At 41.9% G+C, this 15,847-nt stretch overlaps 4 protein-coding genes across 4 annotated transcripts in view; 1 reads left to right on the top strand and 3 right to left on the bottom strand.

The window, feature by feature from the left end:
* Positions 1–4,637, bottom strand: part of LOC120948409 (uncharacterized) — a 30,299-nt gene extending 25,662 nt beyond the window's left edge. Inside the window, exon 1 of the mRNA XM_040364687.2 lies at positions 2,794–4,637. Coding sequence (XP_040220621.2) covers positions 2,794–2,946 — 153 coding nt within the window. The 5' untranslated portion in view covers positions 2,947–4,637. The remainder of the gene's footprint in view (positions 1–2,793) is intronic.
* LOC120948846 (uncharacterized) overlaps positions 1–15,847 on the bottom strand; it is a 314,251-nt gene that overhangs the window by 125,021 nt on the left and 173,383 nt on the right. The gene's annotated exons all lie outside the window — the stretch shown is intronic.
* LOC120950006 (putative GPI-anchor transamidase) lies at positions 5,313–6,682 on the top strand. The gene is made up of 4 exons (XM_040367708.2): positions 5,313–5,449; positions 5,507–6,226; positions 6,294–6,463; positions 6,549–6,682. The coding sequence occupies exons 1-4, from the start codon at positions 5,330–5,332 to the stop codon at positions 6,628–6,630; spliced, it is 1,092 nt and encodes a 363-aa protein (XP_040223642.2). The 5' UTR covers positions 5,313–5,329; the 3' UTR covers positions 6,631–6,682.
* Positions 6,460–8,600, bottom strand: LOC120950005 (ataxin-10). The gene is made up of 4 exons (XM_040367707.2): positions 8,225–8,600; positions 7,292–8,127; positions 6,932–7,198; positions 6,460–6,864 (listed from the first exon to the last, which is right to left on the bottom strand). Exons 1-4 carry the CDS (start codon positions 8,299–8,301, stop codon positions 6,704–6,706), a joined length of 1,341 nt encoding a protein of 446 aa, XP_040223641.1. The 5' UTR covers positions 8,302–8,600; the 3' UTR covers positions 6,460–6,703.

Here is a 15,847-nt window from a genome sequence, read left to right as displayed (position 1 = left end):
GCAAATATGGAGAGAATGGTAACGCAATCCTCGCTAACTGTGACTGACAGAGTGTGCACTTTAGCAGCCGCGGCAGCCCCGATCTCAAAAGGGGAAAAGATAAATGCTGAAAAACTGATGGAGCCGTGGTGTAGTGGACGAGATTTAGTTAAGCGACGAGCGTAAAGAGATAGAACCTTTTAAAGCAAATGGGGACAGAACTTCAACACAGTCCCACCAACACGCCCGTGCCCGTTGGGGGACAGACGCACACACTGCTAAATGTGTTGGAGCCAAGTGAAAAGCATAAAACATTCTTCACAGTTATTGCACTGTACAGAGCCGAGGGGCAGCTCGGATGAGGCGAACGCAAGCAGCAGCTCTGGGTTTGTGCACAGCTTGGTAAAAGACCTAACAATATAGCGATATTTTTCACAACATAGTGTTAAAACGGGAACGCAGCACGACGAACGCAAAGCGAACGACGACAATTGACGCTCTGGTTTCAATTGTCAAAAGGAGAAAAGAAAGATGATCATACCAGGGGGGGGGGGGGGGGGGGGGGCGATAGAAGGAAAAGAGTCCACCGTCCGCCCCAATACCAGGGCTCCCTCTCCAACAATCCAGAGCAGCAATAATGTGAATAAATATATAACAATTTGGAAACTTCAGACCCAATTTCGTCATGTGCCGAGGCACGATGGATTGACTTGATTCGTAAATTTAACGAAATGAATTTTAAAGAATGAGCATTAAACCCACGTAGCGACAGCGAAGACGGGCGACAGACGAACGAAACATGCTTCCCGAAACAACCGATCAAAAGGGAGAACAGATCATTCCAAACACGGAAAGTTGAGCTTTTTCCCTCGTTGTTTGGCAAAGCTTCCTACTAAGCCTGTTTTTTCCTCTCTTCTATTCCACGAACCGTCGTTTGAACGGTTTTTGACTTTGAATGGTTTTAGGAATTCTTACACAATTACACACACCCGTCGAAGCATTCATAAAATGATGAAAAACAAAAAATAAAAACCACTTCTACTACAGCCTTCATTCCTTCCCCATGCCGTAAAACCTGAAATGAAAACTATCTATGGGTAACATACCAAAAACATCGAAACACCACTAGCACCAGGGATAATCAACTCGTTTAGGATAAATTGTTTAACCTTTTAAAAAAAATATTTTTTTTGTATCTAAAGGTACCAGGTTTGGTTTCATACCAATAAAAAAGTATATCATGAAAAATTGCAAAACAAATCTTCAAACAACACAACAAATTCGATGATCTTCTGCCAAAGTCAAATAGCAATTGGGAAAAGACCAGTAACAATTTTCCTCCGGATTGGCACAAAATGGTCCCACAGCTTTCAAATAAACTTTTACAAATTCCAAATTTTCTTCAATCAATCAGTCTTCAAGGCAAGACTTTCAAATATCAAATCAATCAACTAACAGTTTATTTTGAACCAAACGTATATTACTTTCTACGTACTGGGTTATAGTCATTTCAAGACCATTTTATAAAACAGTGTGTTCCAGTGTCACAGCCCAAAAGCATACTACAAACACAATTGTCATAGATATTGAAAACTCTTCAATGACTGTAACAATCATTCAATCATAAAATTGCCCCCTAAGGCAGACATGTCGTTGCCCATCCCTGCACTAGTCAAACGGCTGGCTTAAGCTTGCCTTGTATAGGATGAATGTACGCTATTTCTCGCCTTCCTTGAAAGTTGCCTTTTATAATATGCCAGTGTGCCAGTGTGTGTGTGGGTATGTGTGCGCGCGCGCCTGTGCATGAATGTTTTTGTGTGTTGTTTTATTATTGCTGTTACTCTTCTTACGAAAGCAAGAAAAAACAACAAGTCAGGCAATTAAACTTTGAATTATCCATTTCCCTTATTCATATTCTCGTGCCATCTCCCTTGCGCTCGCACACTGCTTCGTATCACATCTGGCGTGCGCTGGCTCTTTCTTTCGCACGCACACACACCCGCCGCGTGGTGGTTGCACTATCTTTAGCTCGTTCTATGGAACTATGCAGAGGAAGGGAGCGGGCTGAGGGAGGCAACAAGCAACCACTCCACTCCACACACACTGTCTACACCCCCTTTCGCGGGCCGGTCACTGCTCCATGATAATAATAATGGAATTGTGAATGCTCTCGCGCTCTGCGTTTCCGCCACACTACTGCCATTATGTTCCTTTGTATCTATTCCATTCTTGGCCTTTCTACACTTTATCGATTCTTCACTGTTTCGCTAGTACTACTAGGTGCCTGCCTAACCTCACTTCAGTTCCCTCCCTCCCTCAGCAACCCCTGCCTTTGTTCAGCCTTTATCCCGAGAATGCCAGCTCTGCTTAAACTGAGCCGCACGAGTTCATGCCTCAGCACCATGTGTATTTATTACGAAAGAAGTAGAAGAAAGGAAGAATAAAAAACATTCGACCCACCCAACGCCCACACGTACACATACATACATAGAATGGCCCCAACTAACTACGGTAAGCGTCGATATCTTGCGAGTAAGAGCGAGAAGATGCATAGATTCGTAGGCCAATCTAAGTAACCACCTTCCGCAATTTAAAGCATACATGCATTCAAAAGATCACATTTCTGCTTCTTGCAGTAAGTATTATTGGAATAATAAAATCTCATTCGCTTGCTTTTCTCTCGCTCTTTCTCGCTCGTGCTCCGTCTCGCTCTTGTGTTGTTTTCGTCTCTGCTGCTTCTGCTAGGAATTCCAATCAAAGACAGCCACATTTGAACTACTTGCCTAGTAGAAGAAGCGAGCGAGTGCCACTTACCGTTATGGTGGTGCAGTCGAATATCTTATGAAGCAGCGCTTTGTTCGGAATGTTTGGCGCAGGAAACAAGGGGCACAGGTCTACCGCCTTGTTGAAGCACAGTCGACAGAACTGACCATCCCGCTGTTCCGCCTGCGGATCGGATTCGTACATTTTTGGCCACCGTTTTTTTTGCCCGAAGCTGGCACGATCCGCGTATCTGTGTGACGATGTTTTGTGGCCCAAGTTCTATGCTCAAGCTGCTACCACTACCACCCGACGACTACACTCAGATAGCGCGCGCACAATCAACTCTCTCCATCATGGGGGCGATCTCTTCTATTCACCACGCTTGCCCCCCCGCAAACCGATCAGGACAAGGTGTAAAAACGGTCGACGGGGCACCGTTTGGTTTCACTTCCTTCCGATACGGTTGCTCTATATGGCGCGCCACAGTTTGCCAGTGTTTAGTGATTATGATACTTTTGAAACTGCCACATCCTAGATCGCTGTCGAAGGACCGCACACCGAGAGAACGTCGGAATTGCACATTGATGCCAATTGGACAACAATGGCGCTGTGATATATGAGCAGGTGTGGGCGAGTCGTGGGCAACACCCGGGAACCACCACGACCAGTTGTTTAACGCCGGAACTGACAGAGCGAATGAGCAGGAGCGAACGATTCCGCCACTGTGCACAAATTACACAATTATGATGTTGTGCAGCCCCACCACCCTCTCTCCACCTTTTTCACTGTTTCATTGCATTATACAAGGCTTCCCTTCCCCCTAGTCGAACCTATACAACCCATCGTGTAGGTTGGTTTAGCGATCTCGGTACGAACAAACAAACAGAAAACTGGCAATTTTCGATTACTCCCATTAACAAGCGCAAATCACAAACACAGACACAAAGCAACACCGACGACGATGGTTGTGCTTCACTACCGAACAAAGTTTAGCCGTGCGCACACAAAATACCAAATACGACCGCGATCGCAGCAGGCACTATTGCGGTTGCTACTTCACTGCCTTACTGTTAACGGGGTTTGAATGAATATATGCCACCACCGCCCAAAAGCGGCACCCAACGTGACGGTTTGTTTTTAACACGCGTGAATCTATGTTACCACCGCGTGTGTGTCACTGTTCGCTTGACTTTCTTGACTATTATGTCTTCGCGGCTTCTAACGGTGGTTCCTTGATCGAGGCGGCGGTGCACTGTTTTGCTGTCGTTCTGTGGTCGACAAAATGCAGCTACTACGCACAATACGGACACTTTGCATAATTTGCCACTTTCGGGTATGTAGTAAACTCAATTTCTAAAACATTTGTGCAGGCAATTAAGTCTACAGAGTATTTTCGTTCACTTATTTTCGGTACATTTCGTCGAATAATTCTGGATTATCGCGATGCAGGTATCGGCAATCACATTGAATCACACAGTCACGTGCTTTACGATGTCGTCCGATTGCTTCTGGCTAATCCCGCTTAATTTACGTTGAACAAAAAAATCAGAAAAATAACAATAAACGAAAATAATGCGGAACGATTCGGCAAAGACACGCTCGTACGCCCGCCGCGTCCGTAGAACGGTTGAAGAATGAGTGAAATGGACTAGCAACAACGTGAGCGTACCGGCGGCAATCAGCGTTATTTAATAAGCGCAAAAGAGAAACAGTATGCCAACCTCCAATTCTCTGTACGCTTTACTCAAAAAGCGACGAAGTGTCCAGCTGAGCAGGGAGTACCAGTGCCGTATAACCCCCTAGCGCTAAATAGAAACATCGAATTTGAATGGCTTTGTTGTAATAAAATTCCGATCGATTCACTGTATAGACTGCAGGTGCCAAACAAAAAATCGTTCATTACAATTTCCTCCAAATTACATGAAAAACTACTACATCAAAATAAAAGTTTAGGCAGTTTTGATAAGTTTCTGTTTTCTCTTGAAAATTATAGGCCCTATTTTGTATTTGATTGTGTCGTTTTCTTCGCTTGTTGGTAAGATACGTAAACAACACGTTTGCTACCTATTCTTTTTGTTGGGCCATGATACACTACTGATAGAAGCGAGACGAATATATGTTTCAGCATCCTGTGCCCACTCACACACACACACACACGTATCGTTCGAATATAAACAATTGACAACATGTGCTGGATTGGCCCAAATAACATATTGAAAGAAATATGCCGGCTATACACACGGGTTAGGAGGATACAACAATTTTTCTCTTACTTCATTTAGTGAACTATCATAAACTAGCGAAAATTGCATGTCACATGTAACATAACTAAATAAAATTTTTTTTTGTGAAACTGACGTGAAATTTACAAACACGTTTGAGAAAATAAATAAAATACAAACCTTTTAATACAAACAATAAGCAATACGGCAAAGCCGTCCCTACTGAATAAAAAAAATACAAACAATAAAATACCTCCATGCCAGCCTATGGAACCGTACCCGTGTGTAACCCGCCAATGAAAATTTGACGACATTTGTCGAAATCACATCTGATTTTGACGTTTTCGTTAAAGTGTCGTTAAATAATGTTTGTTGTGAACTCCGCCCGGTGGAAAGTGGTACTGCCGTTTGCGCAAAGAATGTGGCTTCTTCATGGATTTCTGGTCATTAGTTGGGGTTTGCTCGCTTCTTCAAACGAAATAGAGGTAAAACGGCATTGATTATATGCTGGCAATAAAGTAAACCGTCTCACTTCATTACAGCTACCCGCCAAGTTTGTTACCAGCAGTTCGCACACAAACAACTGGGCAGTGCTGGTTGATACGTCCCGCTTTTGGTTCAACTATCGACATATTGCAAATGTTCTCTCCGTGTACCGTTCCGTGAAGCGGCTGGGCATCCCGGACAGTCAGATACTGCTCATGGTGGCGGACGATATGGCGTGCAATGCGCGCAATCCACGGCCAGCCACAGTTTTCAACAATGCAAAACAACACATCAACGTGTACGGGTCGGATGTCGAGGTAGACTACCGGGGCTACGAGGTGACGGTGGAAAATTTCGTACGACTACTGACGGGCCGAAACGAAAACGGCACTGCCCGTTCGAAGCGATTGCTCTCCGACTCGGGAAGTAACGTGTTGATATACCTGACCGGTCACGGAGGGGATGGATTTCTTAAGTTTCAAGACTCGGAGGAAATTACAAATCAGGAGTTGGCTGATGCGATCGAGCAGATGTGGCAGAAGCAACGGTACAACGAGCTGTTCTTCATGATCGACACTTGCCAAGCCGCCTCAATGTACGAAAAGTTCTACTCTCCGAACATACTTGCCGTGGCCAGCAGTTTGGTGGGGGAGGACTCATTGTCGCATCACATCGATCCGGCCATCGGTGTGTACATTATCGACCGCTACACGTACAATGCACTCGAGTTTTTGGAGCGCGTAGAGTGGAACAGCAAGAAGACAATGGGCGATTTTGTAAGTGCATTTAACCGGTCGGGTTCAGTTTTACCTGTTATAGTAATATTTTTGCTATTGTTTAAAGCTTTCCGTTTGTCCTAAGCGAGCGTGCATCTCGACGGTGGGTGTACGGAAGGATCTTTACCCGAAGGATCCCTACAAAGTTCCTATAACGGATTTCTTCGGTTCCATTCGTCCGACAGAGATTTCATCCGACGTAGTCAACGTGACACTGTCAACCATTCCAGAAGTATTGTACGTAGCTTTTTTAAATATATTTTTTCACTTTTTTCCAATAATGATTAACTAATGTACGCATCGTACATCTATATTTCTTTAGGTCATCGCCAAAGCCAATCAGCAAACCAAATGCTCAACTGTTTTACGAACAGTTTCCAACCAAACTGTTTCAGCGATCCTAGTTTGGGCCAGTAGCAAATAAAATCTGAACAAAACAAACGACAAGAAAATCAACTACTCTTTGTGGCCATTACTTCACGCTTTTCCATCGCTGATTCGAATCGTTCCGGACTTGTACTCCGTTAGCAATGAGTTTTCGGCATCGCCAAGTTTCTTCAGACCCGCGATGAATTGCTGATTTTCCAAATTATCATCACACAGGTTGTGTATTGCCAGAATGCTCCATTCCTTTATAACTGAAAAACAAACAAACAAAATTATTGAAATTATGCAACTTCCTGCACTTTCCGACTCGTTCCTTACGCGGATTGCGAGCGTCCAGGTTGGTGCATTCTAGAATAGCCGCGATGATGTCCATCTCTCGAGCAAGTTTTTGATTTTTCTTCGACTTGTACGTCAAATTGGCCAACCCTTTTACAACTGCCGACCGCAAGGAGTAGGAGATCTGAGATTCAATGTCCAGTTCGGTGTCACCTTGTTTAATTCGTAAAATTTCTTCAATCTTCTGCACCGGTGTAAACATGTTCTTCGTCTCAGACTTGCCAAGAAGCTGCATTTGACGCAAAAGACCTGAAAGCCAAAGATATAGTTCACGAATTAACCATATGATTAAAATGGGAAAAGGCTGGCAGATGCTCGCATAGGTCGTATGGTGTTGCTTACATCCAAGATTTAAAAATAACCCTCCGTCGTGGCGCAGAAACGAACCATACGGTTCTACGCACGTCGAGTCTGCCACCATCACCAGCAACGTAAACGCTTCCTCTGTGTCCTGTGCATCGAGCTGTACATTGTCGGTTTTAAGTATCATGTCGGACTTCTTCTTAAATTCAGCCAGCAGGTGCTTGAATACATCCGGGTGGATCGGATGGATGCGCCGATCTTCCTGCCGTATGTACTCGATGAGGTATCGATAGAGCAGCAGCTTTTTGCTAACGTCAATCTTTTCCAGCACCTGCACCATCTCGTTACTTTCAGCAATAAGGTACTCCAGAAATATGCATACGAATTCCGGCACATCTGTTTGAGCAGTTTGATTAGCTTCCACGTTGTCAAGCAAACGGGCCAGCACGTCGTGCAGATTCAAGTCGACTGCTTTGTAGATAAACCCATTGTACAAAATCATTGCCGATGCATTTGCATAGCTTCCGTTGGAGGAAACGTTGGTGAGCAGAAAGGTTTGCATGTACGTAATGATCCTTTCTTGGTTGCTTCTGTTCTGGACGCAAAGGTTGGCCAGCAGTTGCAGACAGTTTGTGCGCACATTTTCCGGTATTGTTTTCTTTTCGTCTACCAAAATATCGCGCACACGCTCAAGGAATTCCACGCGGGATACTATGGCGTTTTGAAATGATTCTCCACGGGCACAGGCACGTTTCAGCAGGTTTAAGCATTTAATGGCAATCCGGTTCACGGTTTCCTCTTCCGAACCATGGCAAACGTAAAAGCTTTCCAGCAAGATATCCACTTCGCACCGGAACGAATCGGCGTCCGTTTCGCTAAAAATGGCATATTAAAATTGATTCATTTATCCTAGCACGTTCCTCTTCACACCCCGGGCTGTTTTCCACGAAGAGCACAAACTAGTTTGCTTACCTTATGTTCAATGCGTTTAATGTTTCCAGAACCTTGTCATAGTTTTTATCCGTTATATTTTGCTTTATATCAATCATGGTGAACAGGAATTAGTTTGCTAGTTAGCGATTTACTGTGCGGCAATAGAAGAAAATAAGGTACCCTGCTCGACACTGTGCTTAGAAAACATCCATCTGTCAGATTTGACCTCTGCGTACGAACTGCTACGAATGGGGCTCACGTAAAATTAGGTCAGGTTTATAAGCAATGTTGTATAATTCCTCCCAAAATTTGTGTTTTTTTTACTGCGGATTGTCTGCAAAAGTGGCTTGGTAAGTAATATATTTATTTGATTCGTTTTATGTTTTCAAATTTATTTGCCGAATCAAAACACAATGAACTTGAAAACAAAACAAATAGAAAGAGATGCAACAATGTCATTTTTCCCAAGCAACAATTTGAGCCAATCTTAGCACCATGTCTACGTGACGGTGCGCTAATCGCACTTGAGAAAATCGCACATGAAACTAAAACAAAAGAATCTCATAGTCGCGACTCAATTAATTGCGTTGTTGTTATTGGTGTTGTTGTTGTTTGAATAGTTTATAGAGGCTTTGGCTCCTGCGGAGTTCTTTCGTCTCTTACATTAATTGCGTTGATAAATTTCACACCGCGTAGATCAAAGTAGCTCAGTTTATCCAGTCAACCTACTTGTTTTTTGTTTAAAAACATAAAGAAATAAGTTGAAATGTGTTCTAGGGTACCTGTACCAGTATTCAGCAGTGTACCTGTTTTCGGCAGGATAACTAAAAACGTGTAATTACGCAAAAAGGCGTTGGAAATAGTCTCCACACATATTTTTTAAATAGAGATATACTCATGTGTTGTGTTGAGCCGGTCTCGTAGTACAGTCGTCAACTCGTACGACTTAACAACATGCCATGGGTTCAATCCCCAAATAGACCGCGCCGTCATACGTAGGACTGACTATTCTGCTATGGGGGGAATCAATTAGTCACTGAAAGCCAAGCCCATAAGTGGTACAGGCAGGCCTTGACCCGACATCGGTTGTTGAGCCAAAGAAGAAGAAGATACTCATGTGTTATTCATATACGAAGTTTCACATCATTTCCTTGCATATTTTACAAAATATCAAACAAAATGTGCAGATTTCAACATGTTTCGGCAGATTTGCTGTCAGCCAATAGTTCGGCAGGTTTCATTATTAAGAGAACCAGAGCACTAAAACAATGAAAGTATAAAATCCAATAAATTTAGCACACTTGGATTTTTTACTTCCTTCGAGTTGCTCTTCTTTATTTCGTCTCGTCCGCCGGTGACAGCTGTCATCGACCAGGTCTATATACACGCGCCATGAGGTGTGGTTAGGTAGCATTTACACGTATCACGCTCAAGGTTTACATTTTCTCATCTGCAAGGTTTACAACTCGGCCTATTCTGACATCTAAAATTGCCCTCAATTTACATTACATTTAAATCAATTTGTGTCGCATCATACGATTCGGGAAAAAGGTCAGCATCTACCGCAATCCAATGCCTAAGTTTATCAGACTCTAAAATACCATCATAAGGAATTTGTGTGTGTTGGAAACCATCGATATCTTTTATCACGTAACGGTCATTTGGAAGTCGTTTGTCAATTATATAAGGGCCTTTAAACTTGGGAATAAATTTTTTGTTAGCATTTGGTGTGTTATCCACGTTTCGAATAACAACAAGATCTCCTTCTGAAAATTCTACCGCAGGTTTGTGTCTTTTGCTGAACTGAACCATGTTTGTTTCTTGAGACCTCGTTATGTTCTCAGAAGCTTCGACGCGAAAAGATTCAAGATCTCTAGCATGTACGTTTTTGTCATCTAAGTATTCGGTAAATTCATCAATTATGGTTCCGCGTTGTTCAACACCGAATAGTAAAATGGAAGGTGTGTAGTTTGTTGATGAGTGTACTGTGTTATTGAGTGCATATTCGACATCCGGCAATCTAGAACACCAATCTGCATGATCTAAGGGATCTGTTATTTTACTAAGCATAGGTTTGATTACCCTGTTAACCCTCTCAACCTGGCCATTGGCTTGAGGAGAACAAACTGCGTTTTGAATATGAATTATGTTATTATCCTCTAGAAACGTTTTAAACTCATGAGAAGAAAAACAAGTAGCACGATCACTCACTATCCGTCGGGGACGACTATAATAATTGAAGTATTGCTTTAGAACTAAACACACTTCTCGAGTATTGGTTGAATTAGTGGGGTACAATTTTGTGAACTTTGTAAAAGAATCAATTACCACCAAAATATACTTTTTTTTCGATCTTATAGATGGTAACGGACCAAAATGGTCGATGTGAAGAGTATCGAAAGGTACCGGACTTTTTGGTATAGTGTGCAAGTTGCGTTTATTTTTTCTGGAGGGAGCAGAGAAGAGAATGCATTTAAGACAATTTTGAATAAAATTTTGTACATGATTTTTCATTCCAGGGAACCAATAATGTTTGGTAATTTGAGAACAGCATTTATCTACTCCTAAATGGCCAATGTTTTCGTGAACATTACGAATAATGCTTTTAATTAATTCTTTTGGAACCATCATTTGCAATTTCTTCTGAGGAGATTCACGATAGACAACACCATCTTTTAAAAGGTATCCTACGGTTGGCTTATTTTCCAGATCAGATTTAAGTTTAGAGATGTCAGGATCACGGCACTGAGCAATTTGCAACTGCGTATCAATGTCCAAATCATCAACAACTCCCACTGTTTGGATACGACTAAGTGCATCGGCATGACCCATTGTCGTTCCAGGTCGATATTGCATGGTATATTGGTAGTTCTCCAAGAACAAAGACCACCTTGCAATTTTGGCGGAACAATTTCGATTTTTTAAAGTTTCCACAAGCGAATTGCAATCGGTCACTATCTTCAGAGGTATACCATGTACGTACGAATGAAAACGTTTGAGAGCGTAAATCACTGACAAAGTTTCCAACTCGTAGCTGTGGAGGTTCGATTCACTAGGAGAAGCAGTTTTTGAAAAATATGCCACTGGATGAAATTTGCCATCATTCTGCTTTTGAAGTAGCACCGAACCAAACCCAACGGTACTGGCATCGCAGTGCAATTCAGTTTCCCGATGGGGGTCATAAATAGCTAATACAGGAGCATTCATTAATCTTGTTTTTAAATCATTAAACGCTTTCAAGCAATTGTCATCAAACTTAAAAGATACGTTTTCTTTAAGCAAATTGCTGAGAGGTTTGGCAACACTCGAAAATGACGGAACAAATCGCCTGAAATAGGAGAAGAGACCCAAACAACGTTGAACCTCTTTAGGGGTTTTGGGAACGGGATAATTTTGTATAGCTTTAAGGTGGTGGTCACTTAGTTGAATTCCTTTAGAAGTTACAAAATAGCCAAGGTAATCCAAACTGCTGCATGCAAATTTACATTTATCTAGTCTCAACTCTATTCCGTTTTTTCTAAGCGTTGTCAAAACCGCAGCTAGTATTTTCAAATGATCTTGGAAATTCTTTGACGCTATAATGATGTCATCGAGATAGACAACTAGCTTTTCCTCTTCAATAAATTCACGTAAAATGTTATTAATAAACCTCTGGAAGCTTGAAGGAGCGTTTTTAAGGCCAAATGGCATTTTCAAGTATTCGTAATGCCCGTCTGGTGTTACGAATGCAGTATATTTGATGGATTCTTCGTGCATATTAATTTGATGAAACCCGCTCTTCAGATCCAAAAGCGTAAAAATCTGTTTACTACTTAGATGCTCGAGACAAGTATCAATTAGGGGTATGGGGTAGTTGTCACGTATGGTAATCTTATTTAACGGACGGTAATCAACGCACATACGCACCTCACCATTCTTTTTACGCACTAACACAATAGCAGATGCATATGGAGAATTGCTTGGTCGAATAATCCTTTTTTCTAATAGATCTTTGACTACATCACGAACTTGATTGCGTTCTGCAAAAGACAACCGCCTCGGTTTACAAAATATGGGTGTTTCGTTTGTGACACTAATTTTCATGGAATATTTCGATTTTTCAATGGGCTCATTTAGCACCTCAAGGTAATTTTTCTGTATGCATGAATTTATGAGACATATATCATCTTCACTTAAATTGTTTCCTATATCCAATGTATTTGATTCTGTTCTAAGGTCAATGGCACACAACTCCGAAAAAGTTTTAGAAATGGTTTCGCTTTTGGAATAATTATGATTATTCATAACACTATCAAATTCACTATCAGGTAGATTTTCTTTTGGTATACAAATGGATTGCAAAAAAATGTCTGCCTCTTCCCTTGACTTTATTTTAAGAATACCCAACGAATTAAGACGCGCTTTTACGTGTGTTTCTATAGTGCATTTATTTGTATTCAATAAGCTCATCAAATTTTCACGCGAGTAACGATAACATATATATTTCAAATGAATATTCATTCTTTTCAATAAATCTCTTCCAACAATCATTGACCAAGCTGTTTGATGTTTGGGCAGTATAATAAAAGAATGAGTAACGTTTGTATTCCGAAAACCAATAGTGCCTTCTACATGGCCCAATGATGTGAGTTGCTGATTACCTAGGCCACGGAATCCGGACAGCCGAGGATTAAATTTATGGTTTGGCACAAGCTGCTCGCTGATAAAACTTTTAGGGCTGCCGGAATCAAACAAACAACACACACGTAAATACACTTTGCCTAATTCATTGTTATTCTCAAATGCGACACTTACCTCCTGAACTGGATCTATTCTAACCCCTCCTTCAGCATGGTGAATTCCACTATCGTCACGATAGTTGTCCTCAACTGCAACAGCTACCGACTGATTACGACGCGAACCATCATTAATCGAGTAAAGCGGTGATTGTGGTTGCGAATATCCTCTCAATGTGTTGCTTTCATTTGGTTGTTGGTTTGTAAAAATCTCTTGATCGCACGGCGCAAATACTGCAGCAGGCATTCGATGGCTTACTCGCGGACATTCCTGTCTTTTATGGTCAGGATCACCACACAGGAAGCATGATTGGACTGGCTGGCGAGGTTTTCGGCATTGGTTGGAATAATGGCCGAAACTGGAACAATTATAGCAACGAACTTCTTCACGCTTGTTGGCTGGCTGTGTTTTTGTATTCACAGATGGTGTCGATGTAAAGCGATTAGCTGGTAGCATGCGAGGCATGGGAGCTGGAAGCTCACGCATTTGGTAATGCATCTCACACCGCTTCACATGGTCGATGAGATCGTAAATGTCTTTGTACTCTTTCGCCACAAGATTGTTGTACATAGGATCGCGCGATAGTCCTCGGATGATGTAAGTTGTTATCGCCTCGTTGCTCACATTTCCCGTAGTACCAAGGGCGTTCACGCGAAAAATGTAAGCTGTATAAGACTCGTCTTTTTTTTTTGTTACTTGCAACAGTTGTATATGGATAGCAGCTTCATTTTGTTTGTTTGGGAAAGCTTTTTCCATTCCGTCAGCAAATTCTTTGAACGATGTTATGCAACTTCGAAACCCATTGTACCATTCTTTGGCAGCACCAGTTAGCTGGCTGCTAGCATACAACATCGTTATTTTATCATCCCAGCCATAAATTTCAGCACTTTGTTTAATAGTTTTTATCCACTGAATACAATTGGTACACTCATCAAACAGGGGAATGATTTGCTTCACTTCTTCGGGGTGCAATAGTTTTGACGAGTGAGCGGTGTTTACGTTGGTATGTGCTTCAAGAGCAGCTAGTTTATTCCGCAGCTCCAATATTTCGCATCGCTGTTTTAGGAGTGCGATTTCTGCTGCAGCTTCATCGTTCGTATTCAGCGTATTTGTACCCATGACGTGGTTAAGGTTTCCGCCATTTTCTTTTGTGTCGGTTGTGCTTTCGCTTAATGCGGGCTGACTGGAATCGCTCAGCAGGACGCCATGTTGTTCAAAATCAGGGGAAGCTTGCTGGTACATTGTACGAATCTGTGATATCGTTGCCATGCTTGGAACGGTAATGTCGGCCGATTCAAGGGCACACAACATCTGGTCCTTGGTCACTTTCTTATCGGTTTTAGACATTTTCGGGTCACTATCCCACTTCTGAGATATAAAATCCAATAAATTTAGCACACTTGGATTTTTTACTTCCTTCGAGTTGCTCTTCTTTATTTCGTCTCGTCCGCCGGTGACAGCTGTCATCGACCAGGTCTATATACACGCGCCATGAGGTGTGGTTAGGTAGCATTTACACGTATCACGCTCAAGGTTTACATTTTCTCATCTGCAAGGTTTACAAAAGTGTGGTTTTTAGGAAAGATTCTATGCTTGTATAATTTATTCTAGTCCGTTTAGAATTTTAAAATCACGAAAAACAAGTAAGTATTCACTTTAAATACTGTCAAAAATAGGTACAAGGTATATGTTGAGTTTTGACAGATCCATGCAGGAACCCTCTTGCCGAAACTTGGAACAATACTCACCTTTCATTTTGATGAATAATCTTTTAAAACCTGACCAGAACACTACAAAACGTATGTCGACACATAAAACGACATTTCTTGTATCAAATATCACCAATTTCATTATAAATTATTCAATAACTTGAGAGAAAAATAATAATTTGTGAGCCAGTCGAAGCCGTACTCTATAGCCGTCAGGCAGTCTCATTTCTCTAGTGCCTACTTTGTTTGTAACTTTCTAAGTGCCACAAAACTACTAAACGACCACTAAACGGGTTCTAAACGACTCAAGCTCTCAACCTAAACGGAATATAGAAAGACTTCGTTTAGCAGACGGCAAACGACTTATGCATTCTAAAAATAGCAAAAAAGCTGGTGCCGCCATCTGTTTGTGAGATACCCAACCAGTGGAGCTTCCTCGCTTGGAGAAAGAGCCTTCTCATTTCCTTTGTACTGTTGTATGGTTTCGCATTGAAGTTATGCATCGCTAGAACTAGAACGGCGATACGATTGTTTAAATACTGAACTACTTTGTGAACCATCAGAAGTGAGATTTGAATAATGGTCGATGGTGTTGATACCCATGGTCACACACGACCATTCATATAGATGTTTGCTCGAAAAGTTTGAAGGCTATACAGGTGATGATTAGATGAAGCTTGTCGAAAAATATTGCAAGAAAAGGACAGAAATATAATGATGAGTTACAATACGCCATCTGTGGAAGCGTTACCAAGTCGGTTGTTGAGCGTGGATTTAAAAAAGTATATTTTTCGACTAATTTAAAATATTCACACTTTTTTACAAATCTTCGACTTGTCCCTTTGGTGGATTTTCTGCTTCTCCTTGCATGCCCTTATTTGGGTAGGAATCAGCGCGCGCTGTCCCGATTCCCGATCTTCGATCGTTGACCTGGCGCGCGAACCCTGACCGCTCCGAACATTTCTTTTATCTCTCTCTCTCTCTCTAGCTCTGTTTGGTGTTTTATGGCACCGTCGATCAGCTTATCGTTCTAATCGATAAGCGCACCTGCCTTTATAATTATCTCGCACTTGTTATTGCTCTTATGTCAACATACAGACGTGTCAACATTCCCCGGCACGTGAATCCATGCGGTTTGGATTCACCAATAAATCACGACACGTCCATCAACCTATTC

Source organism: Anopheles coluzzii, chromosome 2 (assembly GCF_943734685.1).
Source record: "Anopheles coluzzii chromosome 2, AcolN3, whole genome shotgun sequence".
Taxonomy (NCBI): Eukaryota; Metazoa; Arthropoda; class Insecta; order Diptera; family Culicidae; genus Anopheles; species Anopheles coluzzii.
Note: the sequence above shows the minus strand (reverse complement) of the source record. Positions and strands in the feature narration are given on the sequence as shown.